We start from the raw sequence: 17,124 nt of genomic DNA, 5'->3' as shown, positions 1-17,124 counted from the left end.
AACTAATCTTTCAGGAAGATGTGTAGAGAAAAATATGGACAATAAAAAGCTGGAAGAAACTATTTATTGAAATAAACATGTAATGTATACGGTGACACAGCCGCTTTAGTGGTTAATTCCCCCTTTCAGATCCACATTTTAATTACAAAAACAGCAGTAGACAATGCAGGGTCCCTTTAAAATGCAGCAAAAATCAGAAGATTAGGAAGCAGTAGTGTGGAAATGGATTCAGCAAACTAAAATATTCAACTGAATTTGCATCAGTAGAACTTAAGGCTCACATATTCAGAGAAAAATGCTTATCTTCAAGAACAAAACAAAAATACAAAAACAATTATGGAGGAAATTACAGCACCCAATGGACAAAGTGCACAGACACCTCTTGAAATGCTCTCGTTGTGAGGTTCCTCTGTTATTGGAGGAAAACATGAATCTGGATAGAAACTGAACATGCATTATTAATTTAATTGAATTTGAACATAGAGAGATAAATGCATTTACTGGCATCCTTCAAAAACATGTTTTCGAATGCATTAAAAAATGTTTTACCCGATATCAAGGATTAGAGGTACGAATAATTGAGCCACAATTCATTTTCTTTTAAAATATTTCTGAAATGTGGGAAATTCCTCCAAGTTGAATAAATGTGCCAATAAAGGCTTTAGTTTGAATCCAACTGGTATCTTTTAAAGGTGCATCTGTTTATATTTGTTTAGACACATAATTTAGCCGTTAAATGTCCAGCATTAAATGTTAGAAACTCATCCGTTGTGGTGACTGGTGAAAACAGGCCTTTTGTCCTTTCTGGTTTACAACTAATAAGAATTATTTTTGACAAACTGTCAATGAGGCTGGAAATAAAAGACCTCTTTGCTATACAGAAAAATATTTCACACATTCCCCCTTTTGAAAGTCCACAAAACGGCTTGAGCTTCAAAAATGTTTTCACTCACAGCAGAAACATCCACAGGGGAGGAAAAAAAATCCCACAGCATCATTTTAACGAGCTCTTATCTCACCATCCAGTATATTTTCCATCCTACTGTGTTAAAGAGGTTAATGGCCAATAATGGAGAGGAGATGAGGAGCATCTTCCTGTGAAATATGTATCTCTGGCGCCCTCTGGTGGTCAAGATATATATATAGATAGATCTATATATATATATAGATCTATATAGATCTATATATAGATCTATATATAGATCTATATATATATATATATATAGAAATCAGGCGAATCAAACTAATGAGAAACATTTTATCTTAGATGAGAACTGTTTTTTTTTTTTTTTTTTTTTAACTGATTAGCCATTTTTAAACCCAACAGCAACAAAACGGGTAACCATGACTAAATCTGCTGCTCTTGGATGAATATGCCCTTATTTTACTTCTGAATCAGGTGATTTTTGACCTTCAGTATTCATACCCCTCATCTTTTTGTCACAACCTCAAACTTTAATGTACTTTATTGGGATTATATGCGAGACCAACATATAGTTATTAATGCCAGTGAACTGTATAACATTGACACCTCCGCTCCCTTTATTTTTCTGTCCTGAAATAAAATCCAGCATAAAAATTGAAAGCAAAATGAAAATGAAGAGTGGGTTTGCTTGACATGCATCTTGCAGAGAGGAAGAAAATAAAATAAAATAAAACACCTGCTAAAGGCTGTAAAATAATTTGGGACTGGGATGGAGGAGTCCTCATCCAGCAGGACACCAAGCATAGAGCTGGAGCTACGATGAAAGGTTCAGATCAAAGCATAATAAGGTGCTGAAACGGCCCAATCGAAGTCCAGACCTAAATCTGAATTGTTGTAGCTGTAACCTCGATAAAAGGCAGCTCTAAATAAAAGCGTGAGCAGCACTTTTTTTAGAGCTTTATATGAGAAACATTTTTCCATCCGTATCCTGATGAGATGCTACTTTGTATTCGTATATCTAAAAAAAAATATCCCAATAAAATCCACTAAAGTTTGCATTGGAGCATGGAAAAAAAAAGAATATGAAAACATTTTAAAGAGTATAAATACTGTTTAAAGGCACTGTATGTGTAGGTTTTATGTAACAGAATCATCATTTTGTTTGTGCCTTGTTTATTTTTCTTTGGCAGAAGAAAGTAGATCATGGTTGTGGCTCAGTGAAGGCGGAACAGCGTTTGGTTTCTCTGACCTGCTAGGTCCCCTCTGAGCCACCCAAAGCTACTGAGGCTGATGCTTCCTGCTTTGGGACGTTACAGTCCTCTAGAGACTGACAGCTGCTCTCCAAGATGCTAAAGTCACAGCTTTCCGTCGGATCTCCGTCTGCTGTAGCCGGTTTAGGCTCCAGAGATTTACTAATGGGGGCGTGCTGCTGGTCATCTCCCTCCCAGTTCGAGGCATCCTCTTGTTCCTCGTTACATCCATTGATGTAAAAGATGTTGGGAGCAGAGCCCTCCACTCCTGACCAGTTCCTGATGTCGTCAGGTGACGTCTTCATCTGTATGGAGTCCCCCACCTCCTCGGCTAGACTCTCCTCCTCGCTGCACCTGATGATGCTCTCGTTGGAAGACTGGCTGTCCTCGTCACTCTCGCCTCCGTCCTCATTTGCGTTTATTTGTTGGGGTGAATCACAGAGATCCACTTCTGGTTCACTGTTCAGATCCCGGCTCTCCAAATGAACGATCGTCTCCTCTTTACTCTCTGATTCCTCATTTGTCAGGCTCTCCGGCTGCGTGTCATGACCTGGTTTGACATCTGGAAGGTGAGTGTTACAAACCAAAGAGAGATCCTCAGATGCGACATGGCGTTCTACAACTTCCTCCTCATTGTTACTGTCCTCCGCAGATAAAACCTCCTCTGACTCTGAATTCTTCCTTTCTTCAGAGTCTGAAGGATCAGCTCTGTCCTCAAAGACACTGTCCCCTTCACAGCTGTCTTCGTAGCCCGCCCCCATGGCTGAGTGCACCTCCACCGGAGTCAGAATCACACAGCTATCTTCTGCAGGGCTGAGGCTCTCTGAATCGTCCAGGATCTCCCCCAGGTAGAAGGAGGCCTGGGTGGAGCCCCGCTGCTCAGCCACCTCCATCTGGTCGCTCCCCTCGGAGATCCTCATCAAGGCGTTCTCTCTGCGCTGCGATGATGATGCAACCGGCCTTTGCTCACAGAGCTCCAATATGTCTCCTAATGGGTCTGAATCTGGGATGGGTTTAGAGTTAACGGTTTTGTTTGGTTGCAGGGAAGGCTGGTGAGGAGCCGGACTGTTGAGAGAGAACAAAAAAAGCCTCATTTTAAACTAATGAAAAAGCTGAAAACACACAAATCCTTCCATGGCTGCTCATTTTTAATTCTTAGTACTTTTTAGATCCTGAAATTACTTCCTCAATATAATCATTTCTTTATTACAGCTTAACATAATCCGTTAGCATCTTAGTTTGAAAGTTACTTGAAATGAAAGAATAAAGACTATAACCATTGAGTGAGAAGGTGCGTTCAAACATTTGACTGGAAGTAATTTGTAAATAAAATAAATCTGTCAGACCAGCATACCCATAGTCAATATGCATGCGCAAGACGTCAGATTTGCATACGTCTGACACTATAAGTGGAAGGAAGTCTACTAGGCTATTTTATTTATGCGTGATATGAAAAACAAAAAGTTGTAGTTGAAGTTAAACACATAAACTTACCAGAAAACATACCGAAAGTCAAGTAGGTTACTTTACACCCTGACATAGCAGCTAACCAGTCTAAATGTCACACTGATCTGCAAATGTATCAGAAGTCGTCCCTTTGTGCATGCGTATTACTATGTGTATGCTGATCTGATAGAACGCTGGCTGCTGTCTTAACGGGAATAAATAAAAATATGGAAGAATAAGGATGAGTTTGAGAACACAGCTCTTAACACTCCTCCCTCTTCATACCTTTCGATGGACTCATAGGAAACTGTCAGACTGGGCTCCCTGATGGAGTCCTCCTGCTGAGCCTGAGCCAGCCCCCGATTGGAGGAGGCGTAGGTGAGGATGGCGTCCGTCACAGTGTACGGCGTGAGGCCCTGAACGCAGTCCAGGATGTGACCAACCGGCAGCTGGGTCTGCAGGAAGAGGTGGAGCTGGCTGTCCGACAGACACACTGTGGTGTGCACCACTCTGAAAGAAAAACACAGAGCGTCCAAGAAAACCCCCAACAGTACGGAAGAAAGTTGGACTAGAAAAGAGAAAAACTGACTTGTCCAAGAAGGTTTGAAGTCCTCTCCGTCTCTTTTCCAGAAAGTCCTCGTTGTTGAAGGAGAAGAAGGATTTTCCAGGAAGTTCTGGGACTGGACTAAAGAACAACAAGGTCTTATTAGTGTCTGCTTGCCTACAAATGCCTCCCACAATATCATGTTGACACCTTAAATCAGTGTGATGTGAAGGTTATCAGTCATCCAGGTCATAGTTATTCCAAAAAAAAAAAAAGAGTTTGAAGATGCTTTGCTTCCCATCCAGGAAACTTTTTCAATTCAAAATGTTAGGAATAGCATTGAGTTCGAGGATTTATACATGTTCATAATATATATTGTAGGTACAATGCAGCAATTGAGTTAATCCCCTTCCTGTTATCATCACAGCCCCACAGCCAACAATCCCCTTTAACGACCGACCTTTCAGACACTGAGATGGGTATGGGGTGTTGCAGTCTAACAAAAGATGGCAACCGACCCCATTCCTAATGGGTGGACCCCTTTGTCTGCTCCAATTTGCATGTTTTTAAAACAAAAACAAAGCTTTATTGGGCTGCATGGGTGCGTCTTATAAATGAATAGATGAATTACATCAATAGATGATATAACCCAATAGGGCTCGGGATCATATCTCTCCTATCCTGGCTTCTCTTCATTGGCTTCCTGTTAAATCAAGAATAGAATTTAAAATCCTCCTTCTCACATATAAAGCCTTAAATGGCCAAGCTCCATCTTATATCAGAGATCTGATTGTTCCTTATGTTCCTAACAGAGCACTTCGCTCTCAATCTGCAAGTTTACTAGTGGTTCCTAGAATTTCTAAAAGTAGAATGGGAGGCAGATCTTTTAGTTATCAGGCTCCTCTCCTGTGGAACCAACTACCAGTTTTAGTCCGTGAGGCAGACACCCTGTCTACTATTAAGGCTAGGCTTAAAACTTTCCTTTTTGATAAAGCTTATAGTTAGGGTGGCTCAGGTTATCCTGAGCTATCTCTATAGTTATGCTGCTATAGGCTTAGACTTTTGGAGGACATAGGGACCCCCATTTCATCATTCTGCTTCATTCTCTCTCTGTTCTCCTATTCTACAGAATCTGTTAGTTCAATCTCTAACCTTCTGCTCTCTCTGCTTTTCCTCAGAGTAGCTTTGCCTCGTCTGTTCCTGTTTGGCTGTGACGTCATCCTGGAAAGAAACATCAGCTGTGCTGCTTCTATCAACACCCTTGTTTATAGATGTTGGAGATCGGCCTGTTTTCCAGTGTGGTCCTGTTTCTCTGACTGTGACTGTGTGGATGTGCTCTCTTCGTCCTCTGGCATGGGAGCTGCCTTGGAGCTCGTCTGCCTGGCTGTGTGTTTCCTGGACGGGGCCGCCTTTTACGGCTGCTTTTTGTATCTCTGCTTCTGTCTCCTTGAACCCCAGTCGGCCTCGGCAGATGGCCGCTCACGCTGAGCCTGGTTCTGCTGGAGGTTTCTTCCTGTTAAAAGGGAGTTTTTCCTCTCCACTGTCGCTGCAGGCATGCTTGGTGTGGGGGATTGTATTTGAGTCGGTGAGTCAATGCAATCAACTGGTTTTCCTTAGATAGAAAACTTTGTATCAATTTGACTGTATGATCTGGTTGAACTGTAGAGTGCCTTGAGATGACATGTGTTGTGAATTTGGCGCTATATAAATAAACTGAATTGAATTGATTCACGTTGCATTGTGGGACGTCGCGGTCATATTGACGGCTACGCAAACGTAAACATACACTATATTGCCAAAAGTATTTGCTCACCTGCCTTGACTCACATATGAGCTTAAGTGACATCCCGTTCCTAATCCATAGGGTTCAATATGACGTCGGTCCACCCTTTGCAGCTAGAACAGCTTCAACTCTTCTGGGAAGGCTGTCCACAAGGTTTAGGAGTGTGTTTATGGGAATTTTTGACCATTCTTCCAGAAGCGCATTTGTGAGGTCGCACACTGATGTTGGACGAGAAGGCCTGGCTCTCAGTCTCCGCTCTAATTCATCCCAAAGGTGTTCTATCGGGTTGAGGTCAGGACTCTGTGCAGGCCAGTCAAGTTCATCCACACCAGACTCTGTCATCCATGTCTTTATGGACCTTGCTTTGTGCACTGGTGCACAGTCATGTTGGAAGAGGAAGGGGCCAGCTCCAAACTGTTCCCACAAAGTTGGGAGCATGGAATTGTCCAAAATGTCTTGGTATGCTGAAGCATTCAGAGTTCCTTTCACTGGAACTAAGGGGCCAAGCCCAGCTCCTGAAAAACAACCTCACACCATAATCCCCCCTCCACCAAACTTTACACTTGGCACAATGCAGTCAGACAAGTACCGTTCTCCTGGCAACCGCCAAACCCAGACCCGTCCATCAGATTGCCAGATGGAGAAGCGCGATTCGTCACTCCAGAGAACGCGTCTCCACTGCTCTAGAGTCCAGTGGCGGCGTGCTTTACACCACCGCATCCGACGCTTTGCATTGCACTTGGTGATGTATGGCTTGGATGCAGCTGCTCGACCATGGAAACCCATTCCATGAAGCTCTCTGCGCACTGTTCTTGAGCTAATCTGAAGGCCACATGAAGTTTGGAGGTCTGTAGTGATTGACTCTGCAGAAAGTTGGCGACCTCTTCGCACTATGCGCGTCAGCATCCGCTGACCCCGCTCCGTCAGTTTACGTGGCCTACCTCTTCGTGGCTGAGTTGCTGTCGTTCCCAAACACTTCCATTTTCTTATAATACAGCTGACAGTTGACTGTGGAATATTTAGGAGCGAGGAAATTTCACGACTGGATTTGTTGCACAGGTGGCATCCTATCACAGTTCCACGCTGGAATTCACTGAGCTCCTGAGAGCGACCCATTCTTTCACAAATGTTTGTAAAAACAGTCTGCATGCCTAGGTGCTTGAATTTATACACCTGTGGCCATGGAAGTGATTGGAACACCTGATTCCAATAATTTGGATGAGTGAGCAAATACTTTTGGCAATATAGTGTAGCTCTGACACAACGTTGTTGTTGAAAGAAGAGACGTAGAAGTAGAGAGAAAAAAGATGTCAAAATCCCGAAAAAGATCTGGAATTTACCAGGACACATTAAATAGAGAAGCCAGGGACCGGTATGTTGACAAAATCAGCATTATTAATAATTTGGATCCATATGAAGTTCCAAACAATGAGTGGAGCACCGATGAGTGAGTGCCTATACTTCGAAACAGTTCCCAAGCTACAAGTCCTTGGAGTCTCATGTGCAGTTCATGAATGGATGGGTTCAGGAGCTGCAGATCATAAAGCCAGCAAACAGTGGGAACACAGTAATCCGTACGAAGGTAAGCTGTGATCAGACGGGCTCTGGAACCTGCTAGTTTAGCAACTGCTAACCGCTAATGCTAACAACCACTCACGCATGTAATGTACTTTTAACTAGCTGCTATGTGTTTCAAATGTGTAGTTAGTAACGTTAACTGCCAACCCTCCGGGTTTCTCACGTATTTGAGCCTTTTCCCGCTGCCGTTTTTATTATTTTCCCGTAAAAGATCCCAACTTTGAAGGAAAGAAACGCTGTAGGCTATAAAATAAAACCGTGCATCTTTGACTTACCAGAATGAAAATGCAGGGAACACACTCTCAATGACATTGGAATACTGTGGAAAGTAATGTTCGGTCGTCTTACAGCCGCGATCCAAGCTAGCCGACGACTCTTAATATCTTACGCTTGGTCTCCATGGTTACGCCTCCAGGCAGGAAAGCGGTGAAAAGTTAACCCATTTTCTATTTTTCCCATGGCGATCATGGGTTGAGCTGTTACAGCCCATAATACAGCAACGGTTTACCATGGTTGAAATCAAGTTAAGGTGAAATTAATCAGGCTGAGAAGGAGTACAGTATGCGGTAGTCATAGGCAGTAGTCTGAGCCGCAGTAAAAGAGGCCGTCAATATGGCGGCAACGCAAAGTGCTTACGTCATGACGACCAAGCCCTATAGAGGTCTTTTTTTCCTACTTATTAATAACAGCAGTGTTGACAACTATGAAGAGTACAATGAACAGTTAAACTTTAAATAACTAAACTTAAAATTATAATTTAAAAGACATTATGGTTTATTTCATTGCAATATTTAATTTGGTGCCGTTTACTGGGGGATTTTTTGTGGTTAAATTTTAAATCATTTATAAAACTAGCAAAAAAAGATTTTTCTGAGATATGAAGCTGCCTTCAGGACCCTTCAGAGTCACTGTTCATTTAAGTATTCTTTATTTTAAGAGAGTAAAGGAGAATTTGTTTATAATGTTGATCCCTTTGCAGGTTTTTTTCTTTACAGAGCTCCAGATGAGAAACCTTCAGCGTGTTAGCAGGAAGTAAATGACTTTATATCAAAACCATTTTCTATTTGACTAAACAGCACAGAAGGGGAGTGTCTGACTTACACCAAGCCTGCATTCTTCTGCAGCTTCTTCCTGAGCCACTCAAACTCACTGTAGCGCCGCCGCACACACGACGTCTTAGCCGTGAAGGCTCTACTGTTAGTCTGAGGAGCAAAACACAAGAGGTAAACCATGAATCATGCAGAACCACATAATAAATTCTCTCAAATCTTTTCACAGCTCCTGAACTTACCTAATAAACGAAAAAAAATCAGGATTTCCATTTCAAATTTCCATTTTATTCCCAGATCTATTCTGTTAATTTTATTTCTATACTGATATAAAAGCGCAGTAGAGGTAAGACTGAATGAGACTGCTGCAGGTTATTTAATAGATGTAGTTTATCAAATGATAATTATGAAATGAGTCCTGTTTATGCCTTACACAACTTTAATCCTTATCTGATATTTCATAAACGTACAGCTACATGCTGTAAGTTGGTGCATTTAAAATTCTAAATGTTAGTTTTATGTAGATCAATCAATAAAAGTGTAAGCACATTTTTTAGTATTTTTCTTGCTAATCTAAAATACAATGGGTAACCAGTTAGTGCAAATGTGTTATTAAACCAAGAAAATCTTATTTTACACCCAAAGCTTCAACAATTGATATCTTAGAGTACATCTTATCAGCTCTTCTGCTGCAAGGGCTTAAAATATCAAAATAGGATTAAAAAAAAAGAGAATTTGAATTTTCTGAGAATAAACATCTTATAATAAACAGAATAAAAGAAAATACTGTATTCATCCAAGCTGTATTAGGGTGTGACAGAGCCTCTCCAACATGTTGGATCTGTTCCAGTAACGTGTGACAGAGTCCGCTGTGATACGAGCATCACAAGCTGCTCCCCATAGACGCCGTGTAACTGATTAACCATGCTTAGAGTCATGTTATCGAAGCAAGCACGAGCGTCCTGAGGGAATTTTTTCATAATTTAAAAAGGCTGCCGTTATGGGTAATAAAAAAAAATAGATACTCTGTTATGGGAGAAACAAAGTACACCCCTGCATACTTCCTCCATAGGACTGAAGAATCAAACAAGCAAGCAGAGCTTTGGCTGGATGCATCTATGAAGCATCGAGTTGTAATGACGCCATGCCAAGCGGGAAAGACATCAGCAGTGATGCTATATATTTATTATAAGACTGGATGGAGTTAATCTACTTTAGATTAATTAAGTGGAAAACATGTAAAACTATTCCAGTCAGATTAGGATTGAATCTGCCACAAGTTCACCTCAAAACCAGACCATGACAAAATGACAGTGAGGAAAAACTTTGGATGGTTTAAAAGGGAAAAAATAAACCTGCTAAGCACAGTGGAGGCTGTATGGAGAAGTTTATTTCCCCCAAGATTTGCAGTGAACATTTAAAATCCCCAAACAACAGATCAAAAACATACGACACACGAACTGATGTGGGCTCATGTGAGGTCATATGATCTTGGTCAATTTCATGAGTCACCACCCACACCACACGTTCATCTGGGCAAGACACTTTTACTGCTGGCAAAGCATTCTTCAACCCTAGCCGCTTCCTTGACAACGGCATCAACTCCTGTCTGAGTGAAACTTTAGAAACTGTCTGCTGAGGGTTTTTTTTAAATCACAGAATGAGGAATCTATACTGAGTAGATTTTAGCTGTAAAAATGTTAGAGTCTATCAGTTTAAGTCTTGTTTTTTTATCAATCATTTTGAATCATTCTGAAATTTTTATTTTTTAACCATGAAAATAAATGGTCCCTAAAATACTTCTCTCTGAGCCCTTCAATGAGACTTTCCCGGTACCAATACTCACATGTAGGAATATTTTGTAATCGACGTATGAATTCCAGGAACCCTCGTTCTGAATGCGGGGATCTTGGACTCGCACTGCAACAAACTCCTTCAAGACAGAAACAGATGTTAATATCACGATTATTATAATAATAAAAAATTGCTATTTAAATACTTATTAAAGATGTTTTTTGTTCACTGGGAGTTTATTTGGTTTCTGTTGCTTGTATATAAATGACCAAAAGGAGAACTGGTGGTAGAGGGTAGGAAGTTACTCACATCTTCTTCGTGATTACTGATCATCCTACCGAGAACCGCACTATGAAGAGAAAACCAGAGACCAATGAATGGCTTCAAACAGGCTGGAAATTGATGCATCTGCAATACTTTCGTCTTAAATTGGGGAAATCATCTCCCAAAAGGGAAGTAGGTCAGTAAAATCTGCCAAGTCACCTTGTGTGGCTATTTTTCTTCTTCATTTGAATGCTATTTATAGAACTTACTTATTTGTTTCATAATAATTAATTAATATTAAAAGTCCTTCAATCTGATGAATTTAATTTTACCCTGAAACACTTTAAAGTTTTTTTTTCACATAGGATAATGATGCATTAAGTCTTTCATTTCCAATTTTTCTAGTACCTCAATGAATTAATCTATGCCATATTTTTTCTATTTTAGAATTTAGATAATTGGAAATAAACAATAATCTGAATCAACATCCCAGACCTCAAAGAAACAGAGTTAATAATATCCAGAAAGAGCCTGAAACGTGCAGCTCTAATACTGACCCATTTTCCATAAAGTTTTGGCTTGTGTCATCTAGTTTAAAGTGAATATCAGTATTGAGCATTAGACACCACTAAGCAATTAAAATAATTGGTTTCAGGATGAGAGCACATCAGCGATGTTATGGATTTCCCCCATTCCTAATGCTTAACTACTTAAAAGCTGTTAATGAACCACAAGAAGCAATTGATTGAAGATTTGGTAGATAAAGAAAAAAAGACACAGGTCTCACTCAGCAGATATTAAAATCTGACAAATATAGATGCAAATATAATAGCTTCTTCTGCATCAGCTTAAGACCAATGATGATAAAAAAAAAGTGCTCCTGCCTTATGGTTACAAACATTTATGCTGATGTCTTTTTATCTTCCTTTTACAGATTATTTTATAATGATTCGCTGTTTTCTCCCCATATTCTATACAGGATAGTTTATCTATTTATTCTGTCAGCATTTCAGTCAGCGTGTTACAAAGGTGGACTTAAAAAAATCCGTACAGACAAAAAGACTCTTTCTGTATGATGGTTTATGTCAATTTGTTTTTAAAGCACCAAAAATATACTAAATTAATTTGTTAGCACTACAGCTTCACGATACAGAATTACATCTATTATGAATGTCCATATAAATCTGAATAAGATTACAAGGGCAAATGATGCAGTACATGTTGGAGATCGGCTTGTTTTCCAGTGTAGTCCTGTTTCTCTGACTGTGACTGGCTGGATGTGCTCTCTTCATCCCCTGACAATGGAGCTGGCTCGAAGCTCGTCTGCCTGGCTGTGTTTCCTGGACGGGGCCGCCTTTTTACAGCTGCTTTTTGCATCCCTGCTTCTGTCTCCTTGAACCCCAGTCGGCCTCGGCAGATGGCCGCTCACACTGAGCCTGGTTCTGCTGGAGGTTTCTTCCTGTTAAAAGGGAGTTTTTCCTCTCCACTGTCGCTACAAGCATGCTTAGTTTGAGGGATTGCATTCGAGTCAATGCAATCAACTGGTTTTCCTTAGATGGAAAACTTTGAATCACTTTGTCTGAATGATCTGGTGAACTGTAAAGTGCTTTGAGATGACATGTGGTGTGAATTGGCGCTATATAAATATACTAAATGGAATAGAATATGGGAGGGGTTCATATTCTTCATGCTCTATCCTGTACAACTACATGAAGTCATTTCCATTTAGTTTTCTTGGATTTAATGCACGAATAACACTTTTGAGATGCAAAAGCTCTGGAGTTGAGAGAAGCCTTGTGAGTTTTACAATGAAAGAGATTATTTGTTAGCCATTTAAAAAATACTCTTTTTAGGTTCTGCATAAGTCAATGTCCAAGTGCTTGGACATTGGCATTTCTAATAAACTATATATATATATATATATATATATATATATATATATATATATATATATATATATATACATATGGGGATTTTGTTTATTTATTTTATACTTCTTTAATAAGTGATGGACAAAAAAAAACGACAGACCGCTAAAAAAAAAAAAAAAAAAGCCAGTAAAAATACAATTACAAACATCCCAGAGTAGATAAATACCAGTACTGTTAAAAACTAGCCTATCTTGTTCCTCTTCTTTCCAACTGACAGCAGTGCTTAGCGCAGTTTATTACAATAAGTTTAGCATAGTCTGTTCCCGAGTAGCAGTGGCTAAAACTAAGCAGCTGTAACTACATGACATATAATTTGTTTTGTTTTTTTCAGGCCTGATTAATTGTTTGATTAGAAGTGCACACCAGATAGCTAAATGGTTTTAGCTAATCGACAGTTACTTACTTTCACAAGGTCTCTCGTGGCTTTCTGTCTATCATTCAGTCCACCGTTGGAACCGCTGCCCTGCTTGTGGATTCTATTTAACCAGAGAACAAAACATTTCGCTTAAACGGCTGAGCCTTGTTTTTGACTCCTTTCCCATTTCGCAAGTCACAGTCGTTGTTACGTTTCAGCTACGTCATCACGTTAGAAGGGTCACGCTGGGAGAAAGAGGGAGGATCTAGGCCGTGTCAGCCATTTTGTGAGTGGCAAATTCTTTTAGTATGCTTAAACCACGTAATTTAGGAAACCGCAATGCATTGTGGGCTTTATTATTGTTTATCCTATGTACAACACGTTGCCCATGTGTTCCCCTTTGTAGTAACTGTACAACATTAAGGGATGAAGTGCATTACTATTATTTCCTCATAATCCCAAACTTAGCGGAACTTACAAAGACTGAGATTATTCTTGGGATTCTGTGAAACAATATGAATTTTGGAAATATAATGAACACTATAATATATATAAGATTTATATTTTTATTCACAAAACCGTTTTCTAAAGGCCAAGTCACCAATTTGTTCCATTATGATTTATACCTACTATTCTCATCTATAAAGCTGATAGAAAAACCAAATCATTCAATAACTTTTTCACATGCTAAACAATTGAAGGATTTTGAAAAACAACCTATTCATCTGGTTAAGTTTTTATTTTTATTTATTATTTTTTTTTTGCAGTCTACGGAAGACGATTAGGGCCACTGAAAAAATACGTGTTAACTGATTTTTAAATATTATTTGGTTTAATGTAGGAAAAAAGTCAGAATTCTGATTTTAATCTCAGAATTCTGACTTTTTCTCAGAATTCTAACTTTATTCTCAGACAAGGACAATCAATACACCACAAAGAGGATACAGAGAAGCATGACTCTTTTGTTTTTCTGACCTCGGTCTACTGTGTTAACTTTTCTGTTAAACACACAAAACAATGACTTGCAGTGTCATGACACGCTTACCCAGACAAATGGGAATTATTAAAATTGGTTTGTTCTACGACATTACATCTGTTAAGAAAAGAAAGCTTAATTATCTCCTTAGGGAAATTCTGATTCCAGCCGGTTTAACCGATCAGAAATGCTGTCATCATAGTGGATGATCTATAACAATGAGTAAAGTTATCATGTGTAAACCAGTTAACTGGATGCTTCCTGATGTGCGAGTTTAGCTTGAATCAGCAGCCAACATGCCTGTCCTCGTCTTTGTGCTTTATGTGATTTCAAATTAGTTTCCATAAAAAGGGCTGAATGAATAACTGCAGTGTCTTTCTCTAATACCACTTTTGTACATTTTGTTATATTACAACCACAATCTTCAGTGTGTTTTATGTGGATTGCATGTGAGAGACCAACATAAAGTGTTATATAATTGTGAAGTAGAAAGTAAACAGTACATTATTTAATTTATTTGAGAAATAACAAACTGAAATGCAAGGTGTGAAAAAGTATTCAGAAACTTTTTCGCTGAGTGTAACCAACTTCCTTCAGAAGTTCCCTGATTGCTAATAACTAAACAGAGTCTATTTGTGTTTCATTTAATCTCCCTTCAAATACAGCAGCTCTGTGGAAGCCTCAGATCTTGGTTAAGAAAATTCTGGCGTTCCCTAAGGATCCATCCTAAGGCCCTTTTTTAAATCTACATGCTCCTACTGAATCAACATAAGTTACCATAGCTATGTAGATGAAACATAGCTTAACCTTTAGATGTCACAAGATGACTATGGACTTATTTTAGCTCTCGGTAAATGCACAGCAGAGATCAATGCATGGATGTGACAAAATTTTCTTAAGCTAAATCAAGACAAAATTGAGTTAAAATTATTATGAGCAAAAAAAAAAAAAAAGTCCAACATTTATGCCTCAAAGCTTCGGTTAATCCAGCTGGAATCCACCAATCAGGCTATAAATATGGGAGTAGTGATGGACTCAGACCTGAAGCTTCATAGGCTCATAGTAACCAAGTCAGCCTTCTAGCACCTAAAAAACATCTCCAGCATTAAATGGCTAATGTCCTTGAAAGGACCTTGAAAAAAATGTAATATATTCATCTTTAGTAGAGTTTATTACTGCAACAATGTCTTCAGAGGTCTGTCTAAAAAGTGGATCACACAGCTGCAGTTGATCCAAAATGCTGCTGCCTGCGTCCTCAGTCAAACAACGACAGTAGAGCACATTACCCCAGTTCTAAAGTAGTTTCCACTGGCTCACTATTTCTTAGATGATATGTTTTAAAATAATTCTGTTAGTCTGTAAATGACTGAATGATTTAGCTCCAAAAACACATAATTCAGTGTATCAACAACCCTCTAATCTAATCTACCATGCATACCCACAACTACAATTAAATATGGATTTACAACATTTAGTTCTTATGCTACACTAATCTGAAATAGAAATCTGTAAAAGAGCTGAAACCCTAAAACCCTTTGAAACAACATAAACAAATAATTTTTTCAAAGTGGCCTTTGACCCAGCTATTTAAACATTATTACTTAAGTGTCAATTCTAACTTGATATCCGTTTTTTAATACTTTTTTCATCACTCATTTAACTATTGTTTTATACAGACCTGTTATTTTAATGTGTCACTTTTATTCTTTTTAACTATTTGTGTTGCCTTGATATCAATGCAATGTAATTTCCTTTTTCTCATCTACAGCTTTAAATTGTCTTGTCACTTAAATGCTATAGAAATAAACTTGCCTTGCCTTACCTATCGGGGACCAAACAACATATTAATGTCCAGAGATGATGAAGAGATGAGGCACCATGAGACACTCAGACACTTGAGCTGATTGCTTCAGGAAAGGGATCATTTCTTGGTTTCATTTCCACATGAAACCCCCAACTGGCTGAGTGAATAATGTCAGTCAGTAATATATTCTGTGATACTCCCATGGATTTTATTTCTAATTCAGAGCCCTTGAAAGCACTAGCGGTTCTAGACCAAATGTATCAGGGGGCCATGAGGGGGCCAGCGTGTTTTCATGGGGGCACAGAAAAGCATGAAATATCAAACAGGGCAAGGAATTCAAATATATCAATATAACAGCATGAAGTGAAATTTCTATTCAATTAGATTTAATTAAAATAAAAAAAAATGTCTTATTGGATCAATATACATTCATAATTAGGAAATTTACATATCTTTGACTTAATTTAAGCTAAAATCTGAATTAGAAAAAAAAACTGATAAATTCAGCTTTTTTTAACATTTAGCAGATTAAAACTGGGATCCTATCTCAATACCACTGAAGCTATCATGTTACTGTTTTTAAATAATTAGTAAAACAGAATTTTACAGAAAAAAAAAACATGGAATAGATCCAAAGGACCTATCAGTAACCATGTCTGTTCCGGCGCAGTTGAGAGTATTATGTCTTCAATACAGGGGCCATAACAGGGGCCAGGACTTGATCTATGGGGGCACTGGCCCCTGTTGGCCCCTGTCTAGAACTGCCCATGCTTGAAAGTCATTGTAAATACAGTTGAACAGTAGTCTAGTTATAAAAAAAAAAATACGAGGGGAGATGGTGGAATTTTTTTTGTTTTTTTTGTTTTGTTTTTTGGAAGCATACATAGCCTAATTGATATAGTCTATTAGACTAAAACAATATACATGTATGGTTGTTAGATGTCAGGTACACCTTGACGTTGACCAATGCACCTTACAGTAGAACTGCAGTCAGTCCCTGCACTGGTGTGGCAATCAGTGTCCATACATAGATAGGGACAAATGCAGAGGACAAATTTCCCAATGGGATCAGCTTCATAGTCATGGTTGGCCACTTTAATTTAATTTATTATGTTCAGGATACTCATAAGCCCACAGCCTCCAAATGTTTAAATGACAATATTATTGCCATTACTGTTGATATATAGTCAAAATTTTACACATTCAGTAATAAAATGTCACAGGGGATGGTGTGGGGGATGTTCATTTAAGAATGGGGAGGATTTTTTAAGATTTTTCCAAGAAGGGGGATGCCATCCACCCTCAACTCGTGTACTGCATATGAACTATTGATTTCTTTTATGATCATCACATGTGTATAGTGGAATTGTTTTGAAATTTTCTGTGTGTGTAATTTCTAAGAAAAAGTAAAAACCTGACAGTTTT

At 38.9% G+C, this 17,124-nt stretch overlaps 1 protein-coding gene across 1 annotated transcript; it reads right to left on the bottom strand.

The window, feature by feature from the left end:
* Positions 1-2,081: 2,081 nt before the first annotated feature.
* snx11 (sorting nexin 11) lies at positions 2,082-13,136 on the bottom strand. The gene is made up of 7 exons (XM_038283482.1): positions 12,968-13,136; positions 10,679-10,718; positions 10,422-10,508; positions 8,628-8,728; positions 4,211-4,306; positions 3,907-4,131; positions 2,082-3,240 (listed from the first exon to the last, which is right to left on the bottom strand). Exons 2-7 carry the CDS (start codon positions 10,700-10,702, stop codon positions 2,178-2,180), a joined length of 1,596 nt encoding a protein of 531 aa, XP_038139410.1. The 5' UTR covers positions 10,703-10,718; positions 12,968-13,136; the 3' UTR covers positions 2,082-2,177.
* Positions 13,137-17,124: the final 3,988 nt, after the last annotated feature.

Source organism: Cyprinodon tularosa, unplaced genomic scaffold (assembly GCF_016077235.1).
Source record: "Cyprinodon tularosa strain WSP-4 unplaced genomic scaffold, ASM1607723v1 ctg194, whole genome shotgun sequence".
In the NCBI taxonomy this organism is placed as follows: Eukaryota; Metazoa; Chordata; class Actinopteri; order Cyprinodontiformes; family Cyprinodontidae; genus Cyprinodon; species Cyprinodon tularosa.
The sequence above is the reverse complement of the archived record's forward strand: the minus strand, read 5'-3'. Positions and strand labels throughout refer to the sequence as shown.

What these genes read in the sequence shown, in the direction of transcription:
- snx11 (XM_038283482.1), bottom strand. Translation starts at nt 10,702, where the DNA reads ATGATCAGTAATCACGAAGAAGAT. An exon ending in TCAGTAATCACGAAGAAGAT is followed by an intron (nt 10,509 to 10,678) that starts GTGAGTAACTTC and finishes TCTGTCTTGAAG; the next exon opens with GAGTTTGTTGCAGTGCGAGT. An exon ending in CAGAAGAATGCAGGCTTGGT is followed by an intron (nt 4,307 to 8,627) that starts GTAAGTCAGACA and finishes GTTGTTCTTTAG; the next exon opens with TCCAGTCCCAGAACTTCCTG.